This window comes from Anomaloglossus baeobatrachus, chromosome 12 (assembly GCF_048569485.1).
Source record: "Anomaloglossus baeobatrachus isolate aAnoBae1 chromosome 12, aAnoBae1.hap1, whole genome shotgun sequence".
Lineage (NCBI taxonomy): Eukaryota > Metazoa > Chordata > Amphibia > Anura > Aromobatidae > Anomaloglossus > Anomaloglossus baeobatrachus.
Window position 1 is genome coordinate 4,949,216 of NC_134364.1, and position 19,583 is coordinate 4,968,798.

At 50.9% G+C, this 19,583-nt stretch overlaps 1 protein-coding gene across 1 annotated transcript in view; it reads left to right on the top strand.

The window, feature by feature from the left end:
* TSHR (thyroid stimulating hormone receptor) overlaps window positions 1-19,106 on the top strand; it is a 75,914-nt gene extending 56,808 nt beyond the window's left edge. The window contains exons 7-11 of the mRNA XM_075330820.1: window positions 4-81; window positions 163-231; window positions 16,222-16,299; window positions 16,591-16,779; window positions 16,940-19,106. Coding sequence (XP_075186935.1) covers window positions 4-81; window positions 163-231; window positions 16,222-16,299; window positions 16,591-16,779; window positions 16,940-18,338 — 1,813 coding nt within the window. The 3' untranslated portion in view covers window positions 18,339-19,106. The remainder of the gene's footprint in view (window positions 1-3; window positions 82-162; window positions 232-16,221; window positions 16,300-16,590; window positions 16,780-16,939) is intronic.
* Window positions 19,107-19,583: the final 477 nt, after the last annotated feature.

The window sequence follows — 19,583 nt, forward strand, 5'->3', positions numbered from 1 at the left end:
CAGGGAGATCGCTGATAATCCAAATATGGCGCTCGTGCCGGCTAACGCGTTTCAGGGACTCTCCACTGGATTCCTGACCCTGTGAGCGGCCATCACCGATTCTCCACTCATCTGTGGGTTTCTGTCAATTTTTTCTCACTGGTTTCTCTTCTGTCTCTTCAGAAAACTCTACAACAATGGCTTCACCGAGCTGCAGGGCCACGCGTTCAACGGCACCAACCTGACTATGGTGTAAGTACTGACCCGTGGGGGTCCCAGGAGAGGCGAGGGGGAGCCAGCTGCTGCCATACCACTGCACAGGGGGAGCCAGCTGCTGCAACACCACTGCACAGGGGGAGCCAGCTGCTGCAACACCACTGCACGAGGAGAGCCAGCTGCTGCCATACCACTGCACAGGGGCAGCAAGCTGCTGCCATACCACTGCACAGGGGGAAGCCAGCTGCTGCCATACCACTGCACAGGGGGAGCAAGCTGCTGCCATACCACTGCACAGGGGGAGCCAGCTGCTGCAACACCACTGCACGAGGAGAGCCAGCTGCTGCCATACCACTGCACAGGGGGAGCCAGCTGCTGCCATACCACTGCACAGGGGGAGCCAGCTGCTGCCATACCACTGCACAGGGGGAGCCAGCTGCTGCCATACCACTGCACAGGGGGAGCCAGCTGCTGCCATACCACAGCACAGGGGGAGCCAGCTGCTGCCATACCACTGCACAGGGGGAGCCAGCTGCTGCCATAGCACTGCACAGGGGGAGCCAGCTGCTGTCATACCACTGCACAGGGGGAGCCAGCGGCTGCCATACCACTGCACAGGGGGAGCAAGCTGCTGCCATACCACTGCACGAAGAGAGCCAGCTGCTGCCATACCACTGCACAGGGGGAGCCAGCTGCTGCAACACCACTGCACGAGGAGAGCCAGCTGCTGCCATACCACTGCACAGGGGGAGCAAGCTGCTGCCATACCACTGCACAGGGGGAGCCAGCTGCTGCCATACCACTGCACAGGGGGAGCCAGCTGTTGCCATACCACTGCACAGGGGGAGCCAGCTGCTGCCATAGCACTGCACAGGGGGAGTCAGCTGCTGTCATACCACTGCACAGGGGGAGCCAGCTGCTGCCATAGCACTGCACAGGGGGAGCCAGCTGCTGCCACACCACTGCACAGGGGGAGCAAGCTGCTGCCATACCACTGCACAGGGGGAGCAAGCTGCTGCCATACCACTGCACAGGGGGAGCCAACTGCTACGACACCACTGCACAGGGGGAGCCAGCTGCTGCCACACCACTGCACAGGGGGAGCCAGCTGCTGTCATACCACTGCACAGGGGGAGCCAGCTGCTGCAACACCACTGCACAGGGGGAGCCATTTGCTGCAACACCACTGCACAGGGGGAGCAAGCTGCTGCAACACCACTGCACAGGGGGAGTCGCCTGCTGCCATACCACTGCACAGGGGGAGCCACCTGCTGCCATACCACTGCACATAGGGAACCAGCTGCTGCCATACCACTGCACAGGGGGAGCCAGCGGCTGCCACACCACTGCACAGGGGGAGCCAGCGGCTTCCACACCACTGCACAGGGGGAGCCACCTGCTGCCATACCACTGCACAGGGAGAGCCACCTGCTGCCATACCATTGCACAGGGGGAGCAAGCTGCTGCGACACCACTGTACAGGGATCCGAGCTGCTGCGACACCCCTGCATAGGGGGAGCCAGCTGCTGCCATACCACTGCACAGGGGGAGCCAGCTGCTGCGACACCACTGCACAGGTGGAGCCAGCTACTGCGACACCACTGCACAGGGGGAGCCAGCTGCTGCGACAACACTGCACAGGTGGAGCCAGCTGCTGCGACACCACTGCACAGGTGGAGCCAGCTGCTGCGACACCACTGCACAGTAGGAGCCAGCTGCTGCCATACCACTGCACAGGGGGGCTAGCTGCTGTAACACCACTGCACAGGGGGAGCTAGCTGCTGTAACACCACTGCACAGGGGGAGCCATCTGCTGCCACACCACTGCACAGGGGGGCTAGTTGCTGTAACACCACTGCACAGGGGGGCTAGCTGCTGTAACACCACTGCACAGGGGGGCTAGCTGCTGTAACACCACTGCACAGGGGGGCTAGCTGCTGTAACACCACTGCACAGGGGGAGCTGCTGTAACACCACTGCACAGGGGGAGCTGCTGTAACACCACTGCACAGGGGGGGCTAGCTGCTGTAACATCACTGCACAGGGGGAGCTGCTGTAACACCACTGCACAGGGGGAGCTGCTGTAACACCACTGCACAGGGGGAGCTGCTGTAACACCACTGCACAGGGGGAGCTGCTGTAACACCACTGCACAGGGGGAGCTGCTGTAACACCACTGCACAGGGGGAGCCACCTGCTGCCACACCACTGCACAGGGGGAGCTGCTGTAACACCACTGCACAGGGGGAGCTGCTGTAACACCACTACACAGGGGGAGCTGCTGTAACACCACTGCACAGGGGGAGCCACCTGCTGCCACACCACTGCACAGGGGGAGCTGCTGTAACACCACTGCACAGGGGGAGCTGCTGTAACACACCACTGCACAGGGGGAGCGGGCTTGTGTGACGCCACTGCACAGGGGGAGCTGCTGTAACATCACTGCACAGGGGGAGCTGCTGTAACACCACTGCACAGGGGGAGCTGCTGTAACATCACTGCACAGGGGGAGCTGCTGTAACACCACTGCACAGGGGGAGCTGCTGTAACACCACTGCACAGGGGGAGCTGCTGTAACACCACTGCACAGGGGGAGCGGGCTTGTGTGACGCCTCCCCTGTGTCTGATAGAACAGCTCAATAGCTCATAAATTATTCCTTGCCATATAACTCCCCATCCAAACCCCCGGAGCTCACAATCTAATCTCCCTATCACACTGTAATCTGGGGAGATAATCTAATCTCAGTCCAGGTTTGGCCTGTCTCCTGTGACACTGTATGCAGTCATCCAGCAGGGGGCAGCAGTGAGATGTGAAGTTCCCCTAAACTGGAAACCATCACAATTGTGCTTGTAGCTTTGGATGTGACTGGAGAATAAGAGGAGATACAAGCGCAGATAATTTAGGGGTTTACAAGGAGCGGCTGTAATAACTCACACCGGAGCCTTGTCCTCACATGGGGTGAAGACGTCTGTGCAGAGGCACGCTCTGCTCTCGGATTCCCTGTGTGTGCGGCGGCGGTTGCAGGGGAGATTATGGGGATGTTAGCTTGTGTCTGGGTGTAAGGTATCTGATATTTCCTGACTGCCGTTAATACCTGTCCTGACGCTTTCTACACGATAAGTGGTACTAAGCAAATATCAGCAAAGCCGCTGGCGAGGAGGGTGCGTCCGTCCAGAGCGGGGGAGGCAGACGCCAAGACGGCACCGAAAATTGTGCCCCATTCCCCGACTCCGGATCACATGAGATGTCTGCAAGTCTCACAGTGCCCAGTTATGATGAATCCACCATGACGTGATATCAAGAGGGGAAACCAGCTCCCTTCACCCATATCTGGCGCCCATCCTTAACTAAACTTATATCTCCGTCCTGCCACTCATCCAAGCGTATTGGGACCTCCGGACCCTCTCGTGACAGCAGACATCAGGCTGAACTGGAGTGTTATGGGGGAGTCGTGAGGGATCCCTGGAAGCGAGCCTGTATGTGTATGGGGGAATCATGAGGGATAACTGGAAGCGAGCCTGTATGTGTATGGGGGAATCATGAGGGATAACTGGAAGCGAGCCTGTATGTGTATGGGGGAATCATGAGGGATAACTGGAAGCGAGCCTGTATGTGTATGGGGGAATCATGAGGGATAACTGGAAGCGAGCCTGTATGTGTACAGGGGAGTTGTGAGGGATACCTGGAAGCGAGCCTGTATGTGTACGGGGGAGTCATGAGGGATAACTGGAAGCGAGCCTGTATGTGTACGGGGGAGTCGTGAGAGATACCTCGAAGCGACCCTGTATGTGTATGGGGGAATCATGAGGGATAACTGGAAGCGAGCCTGTATGTGTATGGGGGAATCATGAGGGATAACTGGAAGTGAGCCTGTATGTGTATGGGGGAATCATGAGGGATAACTGGAAGCGAGCCTGTATGTGTACGGGGGAGTTGTGAGGGATACCTGGAAGCGAGCCTGTATGTGTACGGGGGAGTCATGAGGGATAACTGGAAGCGAGCCTGTATGTGTACGGGGGAGTTGTGAGGGATACCTGGAAGCGAGCCTGTATGTGTACGGGGGAGTCATGAGGGATAACTGGAAGCGAGCCTGTATGTGTACGGGGGAGTTGTGAGGGATACCTGGAAGCGAGCCTGTATGTGTACGGGGGAGTCGTGAGGGATAACTGGAAGCGAGCCTGTATGTGTATGGGGGAATCATGAGGGATAACTGGAAGCGAGCCTGTATGTGTATGGGGGAATCATGAGGGATAACTGGAAGCGAGCCTGTATGTGTACGGGGGAGTTGTGAGGGATACCTGGAAGCGAGCCTGTATGTGTACGGGGGAGTCATGAGGGATAACTGGAAGCGAGCCTGTATGTGTACGGGGGAGTTGTGAGGGATACCTGGAAGCGAGCCTGTATGTGTACGGGGGAGTCGTGAGGGATAACTGGAAGCGAGCCTGTATGTGTATGGGGGAATCATGAGAGATAACTGGAAGCGAGCCTGTATGTGTATGGGGGAATCATGAGGGATAACTGGAAGCGAGCCTGTATGTGTATGGGGGAATCATGAGGGATAACTGGAAGCGAGCCTGTATGTGTATGGGGGAATCATGAGGGATAACTGGAAGCGAGCCTGTATGTGTACGGGGGAATCATGAGGGATAACTGGAAGCGAGCCTGTATGTGTACGGGGGAATCATGAGGGATAACTGGAAGCGAGCCTGTATGTGTACGGGGGAATCATAGTCATCATAGTTTTTAAGGTTGAAGGGAGACTCTAAGTCCATCTAGTTCAACCCATAGCCTAACATGTTGATCCAGAGGAAGGCAAAAAACCCCCAATGTGGCAAACAAGTTCCAATGGGGAAAAAATTTCCTTCCTGACTCCACATCTGGCAATAAGACTAGTTCCCTGGATCAATACCCTGTCATAAAATCTAATATACATAACTGGTAATATTAAATTTTTCAAGAAAGGCATCCAGGCTCTGCTTAAATGTTAGTAGTGAATCACTCATTACAACATCATGCGGCAGAGAGCTCCATAGTCTCACTGCTCGTACAGTAAAGAATCCTCGTCTGTGATTATGATTAAACCTTCTTTCCTCAAGACGTAGCGGATGCCCCCGTGTTCCAGTCGCAGGCCTAGGTGTAAAAAGATCTTTGGAAAGGTCTCTGTACTGTCCCCTCATATATTTATACATTGTGATTAGATGCCCCCTAAGCCTTCGTTTTTCCAAACTAAATAACCCCAAGTTTAATAACCTGTCTTGGTATTGCAGCCCACCCATTCCTCTAATAATCATGAGGGATAACTGGAAGCGAGCCTGTATGTGTATGGGGGAATCATGAGGGATAACTGGAAGCGAGCCTGTATGTGTACGGGGGAGTCGTGAGGGATACCTGGAAGTGAGCCTGTATGTATACGGGGGAGTCGTGAGGGATACCTGGAAGCGAGCCTGTATGTGTACGGGGGAGTCGTGAGGGATACCTGGAAGCGAGCCTGTATGTATACGGGGGAGTCGTGAGGGATAACTGGAAGCGAGCGTGTATGTGTACGGAAGAGTCGTGAGGGATACCTGGAAGCGAGCCTGTATGTGTACGGGGGAGTCGTGAGGGATACCTGGAAGCGAGCGTGTATGTGTACGGAAGAGTCGTGAGGGATACCTGGAAGAGAGCCTGTATGTATACGGGGGAGTCGTGAGGGATACCTGGAAGCGAGCCTGTATGTGTACGGGGGAGTCGTGAGGGATACCTGGAAGCGAGCCTGTATGTATACGGGGGAGTCGTGAGGGATACCTGGAAGCGAGCCTGTATGTGTACGGGGGAGTCGTGAGGGATACCTGGAAGCGAGCCTGTATGTGTACGGGGGAATCATGAGGGATAACTGGAAGCGAGCCTGTATGTGTACGGGGGAGTCGTGAGGGATACCTGGAAGCGAGCCTGTATGTGTACGGGGGAGTCGTGAGGGATACCTGGAAGCGAGCATGTATGTGTACGGAAGAGTCGTGAGGGATACCTGGAAGCGAGCCTGTATGTGTACGGGGGAGTCGTGAGGGATAATTGGAAGCGAGCCTGTATGTGTATGGGGGAATCATGAGGGATAACTGGAAGCGAGCCTGTATGTGTACGGGGGAATCATGAGGGATAACTGGAAGCGAGCCTGTATGTGTACGGGGGAGTCATGAGGGATAACTGGAAGCGAGCCTGTATGTGTACGGGGGAGTCATGAGGGATAACTGGAAGCGAGCCTGTATGTGTACGGGGGAGTTGTGAGGGATACCTGGAAGCGAGCCTGTATGTGTATGGGGGAGTCGTGAGGGATACCTGGAAGCAAGCCCGTATGTGTATGGGGGAGTCATGAGGGATACCTGGAAGTGAGCCTGTATGTGTATGGGGGAGTCGTGAGGGATACCTGGAAGTGAGCCTGTATGTGTACGGGGGAGTCATGAGGGATACCTGGAAGTGAGCCTGTATGTGTACGGGGGAGTCATGAGGGATACCTGGAAGTGAGCCTGTATGTGTACGGGGGAGTTGTGAGGGATACCTGGAAGCGAGCCTGTATGTGTATGGGGGAGTCGTGAGGGATACCTGGAAGCAAGCCCGTATGTGTATGGGGGAGTCATGAGGGATACCTGGAAGTGAGCCTGTATGTGTATGGGGGAGTCGTGAGGGATACCTGGAAGTGAGCCTGTATGTGTACGGGGGAGTCATGAGGGATACCTGGAAGTGAGCCTGTATGTGTACGGGGGAGTCATGAGGGATACCTGGAAGTGAGCCTGTATGTGTACGGGGGAGTTGTGAGGGATACCTGGAAGTGAGCCTGTATGTGTATGGGGGAGTCGTGAGGGATACCTGGAAGCGAGCCTGTATGTGTACGGGGGAGTCGTGAGGGATAACTGGAAGCGAGCCTGTATGTGTATGGGGGAGTCGTGAGGGATACCTGGAAGTGAGCCTGTATGTGTACGGGGGAGTCATGAGGGATACCTGGAAGTGAGCCTGTATGTGTACGGGGGAGTCATGAGGGATACCTGGAAGCAAGCCCGTATGTGTATGGGGGAGTTGTGAGGGATGGCCGGAAGCGAGCCTGTATGTGTACGGGGGAATCATGAGGGATAACTGGAAGTGAGCCTGTATGTGTATGGGGGAGTCATGAGGGATAATTGGAAGCGAGCCTGTATGTGTATGGGGGAGTTGTGAGGGATAGCTGGAAGCGAGTATATATATATATATATATATATATATATATATATATATATATATGGGGGAGTCGTGAGGGATGGCTGGAAGCGAGCCTGTATATGTATGGGGGAGTCATGAGGGATAGCTGAAAGTGAGCCTGTATGTGTATGGGGGAGATGTGAGGGATGGCTGGTGTAACAATTGAGCTCTACCACTCACACAGGGATACATAAACCTGGAGATATGTAATACCTGTAATCAACAGTTCACTATTCAGACGAGAAGAAGCCCTAATTGTCCCTGCCTGACTACGGAGGTTGGCAATCTAAGATTTCAAAATAGCGCCCCAATCAACGATGGGTAACCCCGAGTGACCTTAAAGGTAATCTGTCTGCATGTTTTTGCTCTGTAATCTGAAGACAGCATGCTGTAAGGGTTAAAACATAAAATTAAGGTATGCCTTTCTTGTCAAGGTGGTGCTGTTGTCTATTTGCATTGCTTGTTTAAGCAGCAGGACATTATCATTAGTGTGACTTGCTGGCTTGTGCCATGTTGTCCGGCACACCCACTCTATTGATTGGCACCTGCCAATGTGCAGTGTCTATTGAGAGCCTGGTGTGGGCGGGGGCAGCATTCTCAGCTTTGCTGCATTTCTACATCTAAAAATGTTGATTTTGTTATAATTTGTGCACCAGTAATCTCAGTGATCCATCATTGGATTCAGCGTCTCTTTGGCTACATCGTGCTGCTCTCAGATGAGGTAGCAAATCTTGCTGACAGATTCCCTTTAGCTGCCCCCTTAACTATAAACAAAGTATTACACTAAACAACAATGACCAAGAGCTAACACAGTCATACAGGGAAGACAAAGGAAACACAAAAAGACTTACGGAATACATTGGAATCCTCAAAATCCAAAATAAATTGACAAATTCTGGGAAGGGAAATACACAATTATTCAGCAAGATATACTTTACTGAAGAGCTGGCACTCCAAACATCCATCTATCCAGGAATATAGCCAGCACTGAGGCGTGGCGAGTATAAGTAGCCCCTCCCAAGAGGTGAAAGGCAAGGAAAGACAAGAGAACTAACAGCAGGAGGAAAGATACAAAACATGCTGTGGTCCAATAGAGAGGGAACCCGACCACGTAACCAGAGGTCACCGGATCAAGCCCCGGAGTCATGTGTATAGGGGAGTTGTGAGGCATAGCTGGAAGCCAAATTCTAAGCGTTAGGACAATGGTTATATAGTGTATGGCTAACTAACTCCGCACCCACCGAAAAGACAAGGAGTGCTCCTTCCATCTAGAGAAGAAGAGGTTCAGTCTCCAGGGAGTGTGATACATTCTTCAGCATGTGAATCTGCAATCACAAGAGCTGGGACCTTACTGTAAAAGCAGTGACTCTTTTGTTTACTAAGCTCAGGATCCAGTTCTTTACGGTAAGAGCAGTGAGTCTGTGGAATAGTTACCTCAGGATCCAGTTCTTTACGGTAAGAGCAGTGAGTCTGTGGAATGGTTACCTCAGAATCCAATTCTTTACGGTAAGAGCAGTGAGTCTGTGGAATAGTTACCTCAGGATCTAGTTCTTTACGGTAAGAGCATTGAGCCTGTGGAATGGTTACCTCAGGATCCAGTTCTTTACGGTAAGAGCAGTGAGTCTGTGGAATAGTTAGCTCAGGATCCAGTTCTTTACGGTAAGAGCAGTGAGTCTGTGGAATGGTTACCTCAGAATCCAATTCTTTACGGTAAGAGCAGTGAGTCTGTGGAATAGTTACCTCAGGATCTAGTTCTTTACGGTAAGAGCATTGAGCCTGTGGAATGGTTACCTCAGGATCCAGTTCTTTACGGTAAGAGCAGTGAGTCTGTGGAATAGTTACCTCAGGATCTAGTTCTTTACGGTAAGAGCAGTGAGTCCGTGGAATAGTTACCTCAGGATCCAGTTCTTTACTGTAAGAGCAGTGAGTCTGTGGAATAGTTACCTCAGGATCCAGTTCTTTACGGTAAGAGCAGTGAGTCTGTGGAATGGTTACCTCAGAATCCAATTCTTTACGGTAAGAGCAGTGAGTCTGTGGAATAGTTACCTCAGGATCTAGTTCTTTACGGTAAGAGCATTGAGCCTGTGGAATGGTTACCTCAGGATCCAGTTCTTTACGGTAAGAGCAGTGAGTCTGTGGAATAGTTAGCTCAGGATCCAGTTCTTTACGGTAAGAGCAGTGAGCCTGTGGAATAGTTACCTCAGGATCCAGTTCTTTACTGTAAAAGCAGTGAGTCTGTGGAATAGTTACCTCAGGATCCAGTTCTTTACTGTAAGAGCAGTGAGTCTGTGGAATAGTTACCTCAGGATCCAGTTCTTTACGGTAAGAGCAGTGAGTCTGTGGAATGGTTACCTCAGGATCCAATTATTTACGGTAAGAGCAGTGAGCCTGTGGAATAGTTACCTCAGGATCCAGTTCTTTACGGTAAGAGCAGTGAGTCTGTGGAATAGTTACCTCAGGATCCAGTTCTTTACGGTAAGAGCAGTGAGTCTGTGGAATAGTTACCTCAGGATCCAATTATTTACGGTAAGAGAAGTGAGCCTGTGGAATAGTTACCTCAGGATCCAGTTCTTTACGGTAAGAGCAGTGAGTCCGTGGAATAGTTACCTCAGGATCCAGTTCTTTACTGTAAGAGCAGTGAGTCTGTGGAATAGTTACCTCAGGATCCAGTTCTTTACGGTAAGAGCAGTGAGTCTGTGGAATGGTTACCACAGGATCCAGTTCTTTACGGTAAGAGCAGTGAGTCTGTGGAATGGTTACCTCAGAATCCAATTCTTTACGGTAAGAGCAGTGAGTCTGTGGAATAGTTACCTCAGGATCCAGTTCTTTACGGTAAGAGCAGTGAGTCTGTGGAATAGTTACCTTAGGATCCAGTTCTTTACTGTAAGAGCAGTGAGTCTGTGGAATAGTTACCTCAGGATCCAGTTCTTTACGGTAAGAGCAGTGAGTCGGTGGAATAGTTACCTCAGGATCTAGTTCTTTACGGTAAGAGCAGTGAGTCTGTGGAATGGTTACCTCAGGATCCAGTTCTTTACTGTAAAAGCAGTGAGTCTGTGGAATAGTTACCTCAGGATCCAGTTCTTTACTGTAAAAGCAGTGAGTCTGTGGAATAGTTACCTCAGGATCCAGTTCTTTACTGTAAGAGCAGTGAGTCTGTGGAATAGTTACCTCAGGATCCAGTTCTTTACGGTAAGAGCAGTGAGTCTGTGGAATGGTTACCTCAGGATCCAATTATTTACGGTAAGAGCAGTGAGCCTGTGGAATAGTTACCTCAGGATCCAGTTCTTTACGGTAAGAGCAGTGAGTCTGTGGAATAGTTACCTCAGGATCCAGTTCTTTACGGTAAGAGCAGTGAGTCTGTGGAATAGTTACCTCAGGATCTAGTTCTTTACGGTAAGAGCAGTGAGTCCGTGGAATAGTTACCTCAGGATCCAGTTCTTTACTGTAAGAGCAGTGAGTCTGTGGAATAGTTACCTCAGGATCCAGTTCTTTACGGTAAGAGCAGTGAGTCTGTGGAATGGTTACCTCAGAATCCAATTCTTTACGGTAAGAGCAGTGAGTCTGTGGAATAGTTACCTCAGGATCTAGTTCTTTACGGTAAGAGCATTGAGCCTGTGGAATGGTTACCTCAGGATCCAGTTCTTTACGGTAAGAGCAGTGAGTCTGTGGAATAGTTAGCTCAGGATCCAGTTCTTTACGGTAAGAGCAGTGAGCCTGTGGAATAGTTACCTCAGGATCCAGTTCTTTACTGTAAAAGCAGTGAGTCTGTGGAATAGTTACCTCAGGATCCAGTTCTTTACTGTAAGAGCAGTGAGTCTGTGGAATAGTTACCTCAGGATCCAGTTCTTTACGGTAAGAGCAGTGAGTCTGTGGAATGGTTACCTCAGGATCCAATTATTTACGGTAAGAGCAGTGAGCCTGTGGAATAGTTACCTCAGGATCCAGTTCTTTACGGTAAGAGCAGTGAGTCTGTGGAATAGTTACCTCAGGATCCAGTTCTTTACGGTAAGAGCAGTGAGTCTGTGGAATAGTTACCTCAGGATCCAATTATTTACGGTAAGAGAAGTGAGCCTGTGGAATAGTTACCTCAGGATCCAGTTCTTTACGGTAAGAGCAGTGAGTCCGTGGAATAGTTACCTCAGGATCCAGTTCTTTACTGTAAGAGCAGTGAGTCTGTGGAATAGTTACCTCAGGATCCAGTTCTTTACGGTAAGAGCAGTGAGTCTGTGGAATGGTTACCACAGGATCCAGTTCTTTACGGTAAGAGCAGTGAGTCTGTGGAATGGTTACCTCAGAATCCAATTCTTTACGGTAAGAGCAGTGAGTCTGTGGAATAGTTACCTCAGGATCCAGTTCTTTACGGTAAGAGCAGTGAGTCTGTGGAATAGTTACCTTAGGATCCAGTTCTTTACTGTAAGAGCAGTGAGTCTGTGGAATAGTTACCTCAGGATCCAGTTCTTTACGGTAAGAGCAGTGAGTCGGTGGAATAGTTACCTCAGGATCTAGTTCTTTACGGTAAGAGCAGTGAGTCTGTGGAATGGTTACCTCAGGATCCAGTTCTTTACTGTAAAAGCAGTGAGTCTGTGGAATAGTTACCTCAGGATCCAGTTCTTTACTGTAAAAGCAGTGAGTCTGTGGAATAGTTACCTCAGGATCCAGTTCTTTACTGTAAGAGCAGTGAGTCTGTGGAATAGTTACCTCAGGATCCAGTTCTTTACGGTAAGAGCAGTGAGTCTGTGGAATGGTTACCTCAGGATCCAATTATTTACGGTAAGAGCAGTGAGCCTGTGGAATAGTTACCTCAGGATCCAGTTCTTTACGGTAAGAGCAGTGAGTCTGTGGAATAGTTACCTCAGGATCCAGTTCTTTACGGTAAGAGCAGTGAGTCTGTGGAATAGTTACCTCAGGATCCAATTATTTACGGTAAGAGCAGTGAGCCTGTGGAATAGTTACCTCAGGATCCAGTTCTTTACGGTAAGAGCAGTGAGTCTGTGGAATGGTTACCTCAGAATCCAATTCTTTACGGTAAGAGCAGTGAGTCTGTGGAATGGTTACCACAGGATCCAGTTCTTTACGGTAAGAGCAGTGAGTCTGTGGAATGGTTACCTCAGAATCCAATTCTTTACGGTAAGAGCAGTGAGTCTGTGGAATAGTTACCTCAGGATCCAGTTCTTTACAGTAAGAGCAGTTAGTCTGTGGAATAGTTACCTCAGGATCCAGTTCTTTACGGTAAGAGCAGTGAGTCCGTGGAATAGTTACCTCAGGATCCAGTTCTTTACTGTAAGAGCAGTGAGTCTGTGGAATAGTTACCTCAGGATCCAGTTCTTTACGGTAAGAGCAGTGAGTCTGTGGAATGGTTACCACAGGATCCAGTTCTTTACGGTAAGAGCAGTGAGTCTGTGGAATGGTTACCTCAGAATCCAATTCTTTACGGTAAGAGCAGTGAGTCTGTGGAATAGTTACCTCAGGATCCAGTTCTTTACGGTAAGAGCAGTGAGTCTGTGGAATGGTTACCTCAGAATCCAATTCTTTACGGTAAGAGCAGTGAGTCTGTGGAATGGTTACCACAGGATCCAGTTCTTTACGGTAAGAGCAGTGAGTCTGTGGAATGGTTACCTCAGAATCCAATTCTTTACGGTAAGAGCAGTGAGTCTGTGGAATAGTTACCTCAGGATCCAGTTCTTTACGGTAAGAGCAGTGAGTCTGTGGAATAGTTACCTCAGGATCCAGTTCTTTACGGTAAGAGCAGTGAGTCTGTGGAATAGTTAGCTCAGGATCCAGTTCTTTACGGTAAGAGCAGTGAGCCTGTGGAATAGTTACCTCAGGATCCAGTTCTTTACGGTAAGAGCAGTGAGTCTGTGCAATAGTTACCTCAGGATCCAGTTCTTTACGGTAAGAGCAGTGAGTCTGTGGAATAGTTAGCTCAGGATCCAGTTCTTTACGGTAAGAGCAGTGAGCCTGTGGAATAGTTACCTCAGGATCCAGTTCTTTACGGTAAGAGCAGCGAGTCTGTGGAATAGTTACCTCAGGATCCAGTTATTTACGGTAAGAGCAGTGAGTCTGTGGAATAGTTACCTCAGGATCCAATTCTTTACTGTAAGAGCAGTGAGTCTGTGGAATAGTTACCTCAGGATCCAGTTCTTTACGGTAAGAGCAGTGAGCCTGTGGAATAGTTACCTCAGGATCCAGTTCTTTACGGTAAGAGCAGTGAGTCTGTGGAATAGTTAGCTCAGGATCCAGTTCTTTACGGTAAGAGCAGCGAGTCTGTGGAATAGTTACCTCAGGATCCAGTTCTTTACTCTAAGAGCAGTGAATCCATGGAGCAGTCACTCAGTAGCTGGTTCTTTATGGTAAGAACAGTCGTTCTTAGGATCTTGTCATAGTAGTGACAGGATAGATTACACTTTTTAAGGCTTATTTTAAGCAGTTACTTAAAACTAGATAACATCAATGTCCATGTAAATGTCACAGGATGTGAGGGAATAACAGGGGACTGGGGCTCCTAGACTGGCCCTCAGGCTAGGGGGCCCTAGCTGTCCCTACTCCGAGAGATACGTCTAATGGTGATGATGTCTGGGCCGCCTTGCTTGCCCTGTTCCTGGCTAGCCCTGGTCTAATCCCCCCTCTCCACCCCAGGGGAGGGCCTGGACAAGAGTGGTTGAACCCACATCTGGTCAGACAGGGAAACCAAAACTCTGTCATGCAGCACACTCACACAGAGCAATCACACAACAAATGATAAAAGGAGGAGAATAAAGAGCAGGGAGGAACAAACACAGCACACAGTCAATTACTGGAGCACAACAGCACGTGGACCGGATAAGCAAAAGCTATAGTCGGCATGAGAAGACAGGTTCCTCCATCTTAAAAAGGCGGGGCATAACTGTGATAGGTGTCTCGCAACATATGATCCAAAAGGTAACCATCAGGCTAGCAGAAATTAACTCCTGCTAGTCCGATCACTAATGAGCACACAGCTGGTCAATGCCTGAGCCTGGCTGTGCAACTCAGAAGCACCAGAGGAAGCATAGTGAGGCGTGTCAGAGACTTCAGTGTGAACAGCGTCTGATGCCGCCATTACACTTGACGAGTTAAGAGCCACACACCGTGTGACCGTAAATGTACAGAATTGCTGCTAGATGCCGATCGTCTGACACCACACAGGCTGAGTGACTCATTAAGGTGATCTTCCTTCCTGTGGATTAATAAGTATTGAAGGTTTATCCGCCCTTCTTCCATATCGTCCCTTTGTTGACCGTGATGGACAGAGGTCTTCTCAGCCGCTCTCTTTTGCGGTTTGGGGGCAGTTTGTTCCTCCGGAGTCAGCTGCGGCATGTGAGAGCAGATTTCATCTCCGGCCTGGAAGAAACCCGCAGAAGTCCTGTAGGAGCAGAGTCCATCTTGGTGGCGGCTCAGCTTCTCCATGAGTTGATATAACCAGGGAGCGGTGGAGACGTCCTGTAGGAGCAGAGTCCATCTTGGTGGCGGCTCAGCTTCTCCATGAGTTGATATAACCAGGGAGCGGTGGAGACGTCCTGTAGGAGCAGAGTCCATCTTGGTGGCGGCTCTGCTTCTCCATGAGTTGATATAACCAGGGAGCGTGGAGACGTCCTGTAGGAGCAGAGTCCATCTTGGTGGCGGCTCTGCTTCTCCATGAGTTGCTATAACCAGGGAGCGGTGGAGACGTCCTGTAGGAGCAGAGTCCATCTTGGTGGCGGCTCTGCTTCTCCATGAGTTGATATAACCAGGGAGCGTGGAGACGTCCTGTAGGAGCAGAGTCCATCTTGGTGGCGGCTCTGCTTCTCCATGAGTTGATGTAACCAGGGAGTGGTGGAGACGTCCTGTAGGAGCAGAGTCCATCTTGGTGGCAGCTCAGCTTCTCCATGAGTTGCTATAACCAGGGAGCGGTGGAGATGTCCTGTAGGAGCAGAGTCCATCTTGGTGGCGGCTCTGCTTCTCCATGAGTTGATATAACCAGGGAGCGGTGCAGATGTCCTGTAGAAGCAGAATCCATCTTGGTGGCGGCTCTGCTTCTCCATGAGTTGCTATAACCAGGGAGCGGTGGAGACGTCCTGTAGGAGCAGAGTCCATCTTGGTGGTGGCTCAGCTTCTAGATGAGTTGCTATAACCAGGGAGCGGTGGAGACGTCCTGTAGGAGCAGAGTCCATCTTGGTGGCGGCTCAGCTTCTCCATGAGTTGCTATAACCAGAAGGAGACGTCCTGGTGCCTCCGGGATGGATAGATACGGTTCAGGGGGTCTCGCACAATGCCCTTGTTAACCCCTCGTCTCCCCATACACAGTATCTGCCCTATAGTCCCCTCTGGCATCCACCTTACAAGGCTGGTGGTTAATTTTCTGATCTCGGCTCTTGAGATTTTATTTTTTCAGCCTGAGAACATTAGACATTTTGCAGACTGCAGATCTCAGGGAGGGACGGGGTGTAGGTGGCTCATTAAAACACAGGGAAGGATTGTGAGATCCACTTGCCAGGCTATTGGGGTTTTGTAAGTTTCCTTCTTCCCACGCTGAAGCCATTCTCTGCTGCTGGAGAGCCAGGTAACCCCTTTCATGCTGGGCTCTGGAGGCTAGCCACGCAGATGGCTACACTCATTGGCAAGATCTGGCAGGTCTGTGTGTCACAAGTCACGGCTGAGGGCTCCGTCACCGGCACAAAATGCTGGAAAACCTCGGCATGTGTTTGATCAAGTTGTGCAAAGCGAGAGCCAGCCGGTAACACCCAGTAACACTCCTCCTGCGGGAGACGGTGCCGAAACCACAAGCAGCTCCAGCATCTGAAACATTTTCTCCTCTCTTCTAGGGACCTGCACAACAATGCACGTCTGGGTGGGCTCCACAGAGAGGTCTTTATGGGGGTCGTCTCTGGACCCACAACCTTGTAAGTGATGATGTGTTCTCAAACAGAACTGGGGCTGGTGAGGTCCATCCATAAAATGGATTTATATCTCTGGCCATGAAAATATCACTGAGGTCACTCCCAGAATGTAACTGGCACGGTGACCACCATCCAGAGGAAGCCAGGCCTAAAGCAGCCAGATAAAGGCTCCTCTATATCAGTGTCTGACAAATAACTGGGCAAGTGGGTGGGGCTATTATACAAGTAGGTGGGGTCAGTCTGCGCCACTCCTGGGCTCCCCCTCATCACAGCTCTTTATATCTGTTCATCCAGGGACATCTCCAGGACGGCCATCTCCTCATTGCCCACCAAAGGCCTGAAGTACCTGAAGCATCTGCAGGCACAGAGCACCTGGTATCTCAAGAAGTTGCCCCCCCTAAACACGTTTGTTCACCTGGCCACGGCCGACCTGTCTTATCCCAGCCACTGTTGTGCCTTTACCAACTGGACCAAGAAGAAGAGGTGGGTAACGTGTCCTTTTCGGGCTGCACATGTCCACACTGGCCGTGAATGTTTCTTTCCCTTTTCCCGGCTGATTGTCCGGTGCTTGGACGGCCGGAGAATCGCTTATTTTTGTATCCGGGACTATTTTCATCAATTGTCTGTCTGGTTCTCTCCGCAGTGACCTGGAGTCCTTCTTTTGTAACCAGTCGTATCTGCACAGCGGCCACCAGAAACGCTCGGTCAGAGCCTTTGTAGGAAATGGTCCGTATTACCAAGACTACATGGATGGAGATCCTGACCAGACGGAGAACACAAAGTCTACAACCTTCCACAGCAGCAGTCATTTCTCCGTCTTCTTTGAGGACCAGGGAGATGAAGAGGTTGGATTTGGGCAGGAACTCAAGAACGCGCAGGAGCAGCACACCACGGTTTTCGAGAGCTATGATGTGTACGATATTTGTGATGGCAGCGAGAAGCTGGTGTGCACACCGACACCGGATGAGTTCAACCCTTGTGAGGATATCATGGGCTACGATTTCCTGAGGATCGTGGTCTGGTTTGTCAATCTCTTGGCCATTCTGGGCAACGCATTTGTGTTGCTGATTCTCATCACCAGTCATTACAAGCTGACCGTGCCACGCTTCCTCATGTGCAACCTGGCATTTGCAGACTTCTGTATGGGCATCTACCTTCTCCTCATTGCCTCTGAAGACCTTCATACACGCTCTGAGTACTATAACTACGCCATTAACTGGCAGACAGGGCCGGGGTGTAACACAGCCGGGTTCTTCACGGTGTTTGCCAGCGAGCTCTCTGTATACACCCTAACCGTGATTACGCTGGAGCGCTGGTACGCCATCACATTTGCCATGCGCTTGGATCGTAAGATCCGCCTAAGACACGCCACCTTCATCATGCTGGGCGGGTGGGTGTTTTGCTTCTTTTTGGCGCTCTTACCATTGGTTGGGATTAGCAGTTACGTCAAGGTCAGCATCTGTTTACCGATGGACACTGAGACCACGCTCGCCCAGGCCTACATCATCCTGGTTCTGATGCTCAACATCATGGCGTTCATCATCATCTGTGCCTGCTACATCAAAATTTACATCACCGTCCGAAACCCTCATTACAAGTCCGGAGACAAAGACACAAAGATCGCCAAGCGCATGGCGGTCCTGATCTTCACCGATTTCCTTTGCATGGCGCCCATTTCCTTCTACGCCTTGTCCGCCATTATGAAGAAGCCGCTTATCACAGTTTCCAACTCAAAGATCCTTCTGGTCTTGTTCTACCCGCTGAACTCTTGTGCCAATCCTTTTCTCTATGCCATATTTACCAAGACTTTCCGGAGAGACGTCTTTATCCTTCTCAGTAAGTTTGGCGTCTGTGAGCATCAGGCGCAAGTTTATCGTGGACAGACAGTTTCTACTAAAAACAGCAGCGGCTCGTACGGGCAGAGGAGCAGCGGGGGCACCGGGCAGACCCTGGCAAATATTCCAGATTTCCTCAAAGAGAACCGAGCGGCGGCGGCGGCACAAGGCGCGCTCCTAGATGACGGATGTATGACTGTGCTGTAGCATCTACAGCCGCCTCATCTGACCACCGGGCAGGAAACCCTGGTGCTAACTAGTGACCACTACGCATTAACCCTATAGTTTACTCACCTCCGGGCAGATTGACCTTGTCTGAGCTCGGTCCGGTCACAGACCAGAACCGAAAGAGCATTTCCCATATAAAGAAATATATCACCAGTTTCTATCTAGTGACTATCCTTCTCATATGACTAGGCCCCTTTAAAGGGATTGTCTGGTGCCGCTCAATTCCACAGCAGCAGGTGACAGGCTCGAATCGCGGTGTCTGTACAGGTATCCGCCAGGGCCCGTGTCCTATTGTATTGTATCCGCCAGGACCCGTGTCCTATTATATCTACCGGAACCCGCGTCCTATTATATCCACCGGGACCCGCATCCTGGAGGCACCTGTTCACACAGCGTAGTCAGCGCCTGTAACCCACCATTGTGGAGAATCCCTTTAATCTTTAGGACTAACAATGAAAACGGCCGTAGAGATGGTCACCCGGATGCAGAAAATAAAACCCTTAGAAATCCTGATGCAAGAGTTTAGGATTGGCTAAATTTTGGGGATTTTCACAAGGAGATGCCTTTTGTTAATAAAGCGCTGGGGTTTCTTAGATTTAGGACACTGACCACGTTTATATAACCATGGAAGGATCCAGGGTGTAACACGAGGGGCGGCCATCGCTCCGCACACAGAACAGTGGAGAGCGTGATCCCTTCTGTAAATATCCCGTATAACGGACACTAAAATAAAGCCCAATCATTTGGTTTCTGTGTTTTACCTTTCGCCGTCCGTGCTCATCCCGGGATCGGGGGCGACACACGCACAAGATACTATTTCACTTACACAAACACAAGGGGTTTTTCCACTTTTCCTTTGGAAAAAGGGATGTTAGATGTTATTATTCAGCACATCTTGAAGACGTCTCAAAAGCTGAGCGAGACAGTGAGAGCGTCGGCTCGCAGGACAGGGTGTCACCTGCAGACGGCTCCGGGAAAGACGGGAATCCACAAGGAACCAGAGCAACCAGATTCTCAGTCAGCATCTCGCATTTCACAAGAAAAAAATATATAAAAGGCTTGAAATGCTGTAGCGCTCGCTGACTCCGACCCAGACGACTCCGACCCAGACGACTCCGACCCAGACGACTCCGACCCAGACGACTCCGACCCAGACGACTCCGACCCAGACGACTCCGACCCAGACGACACCGACCCAGACGACACCGACCCAGACGACACCGA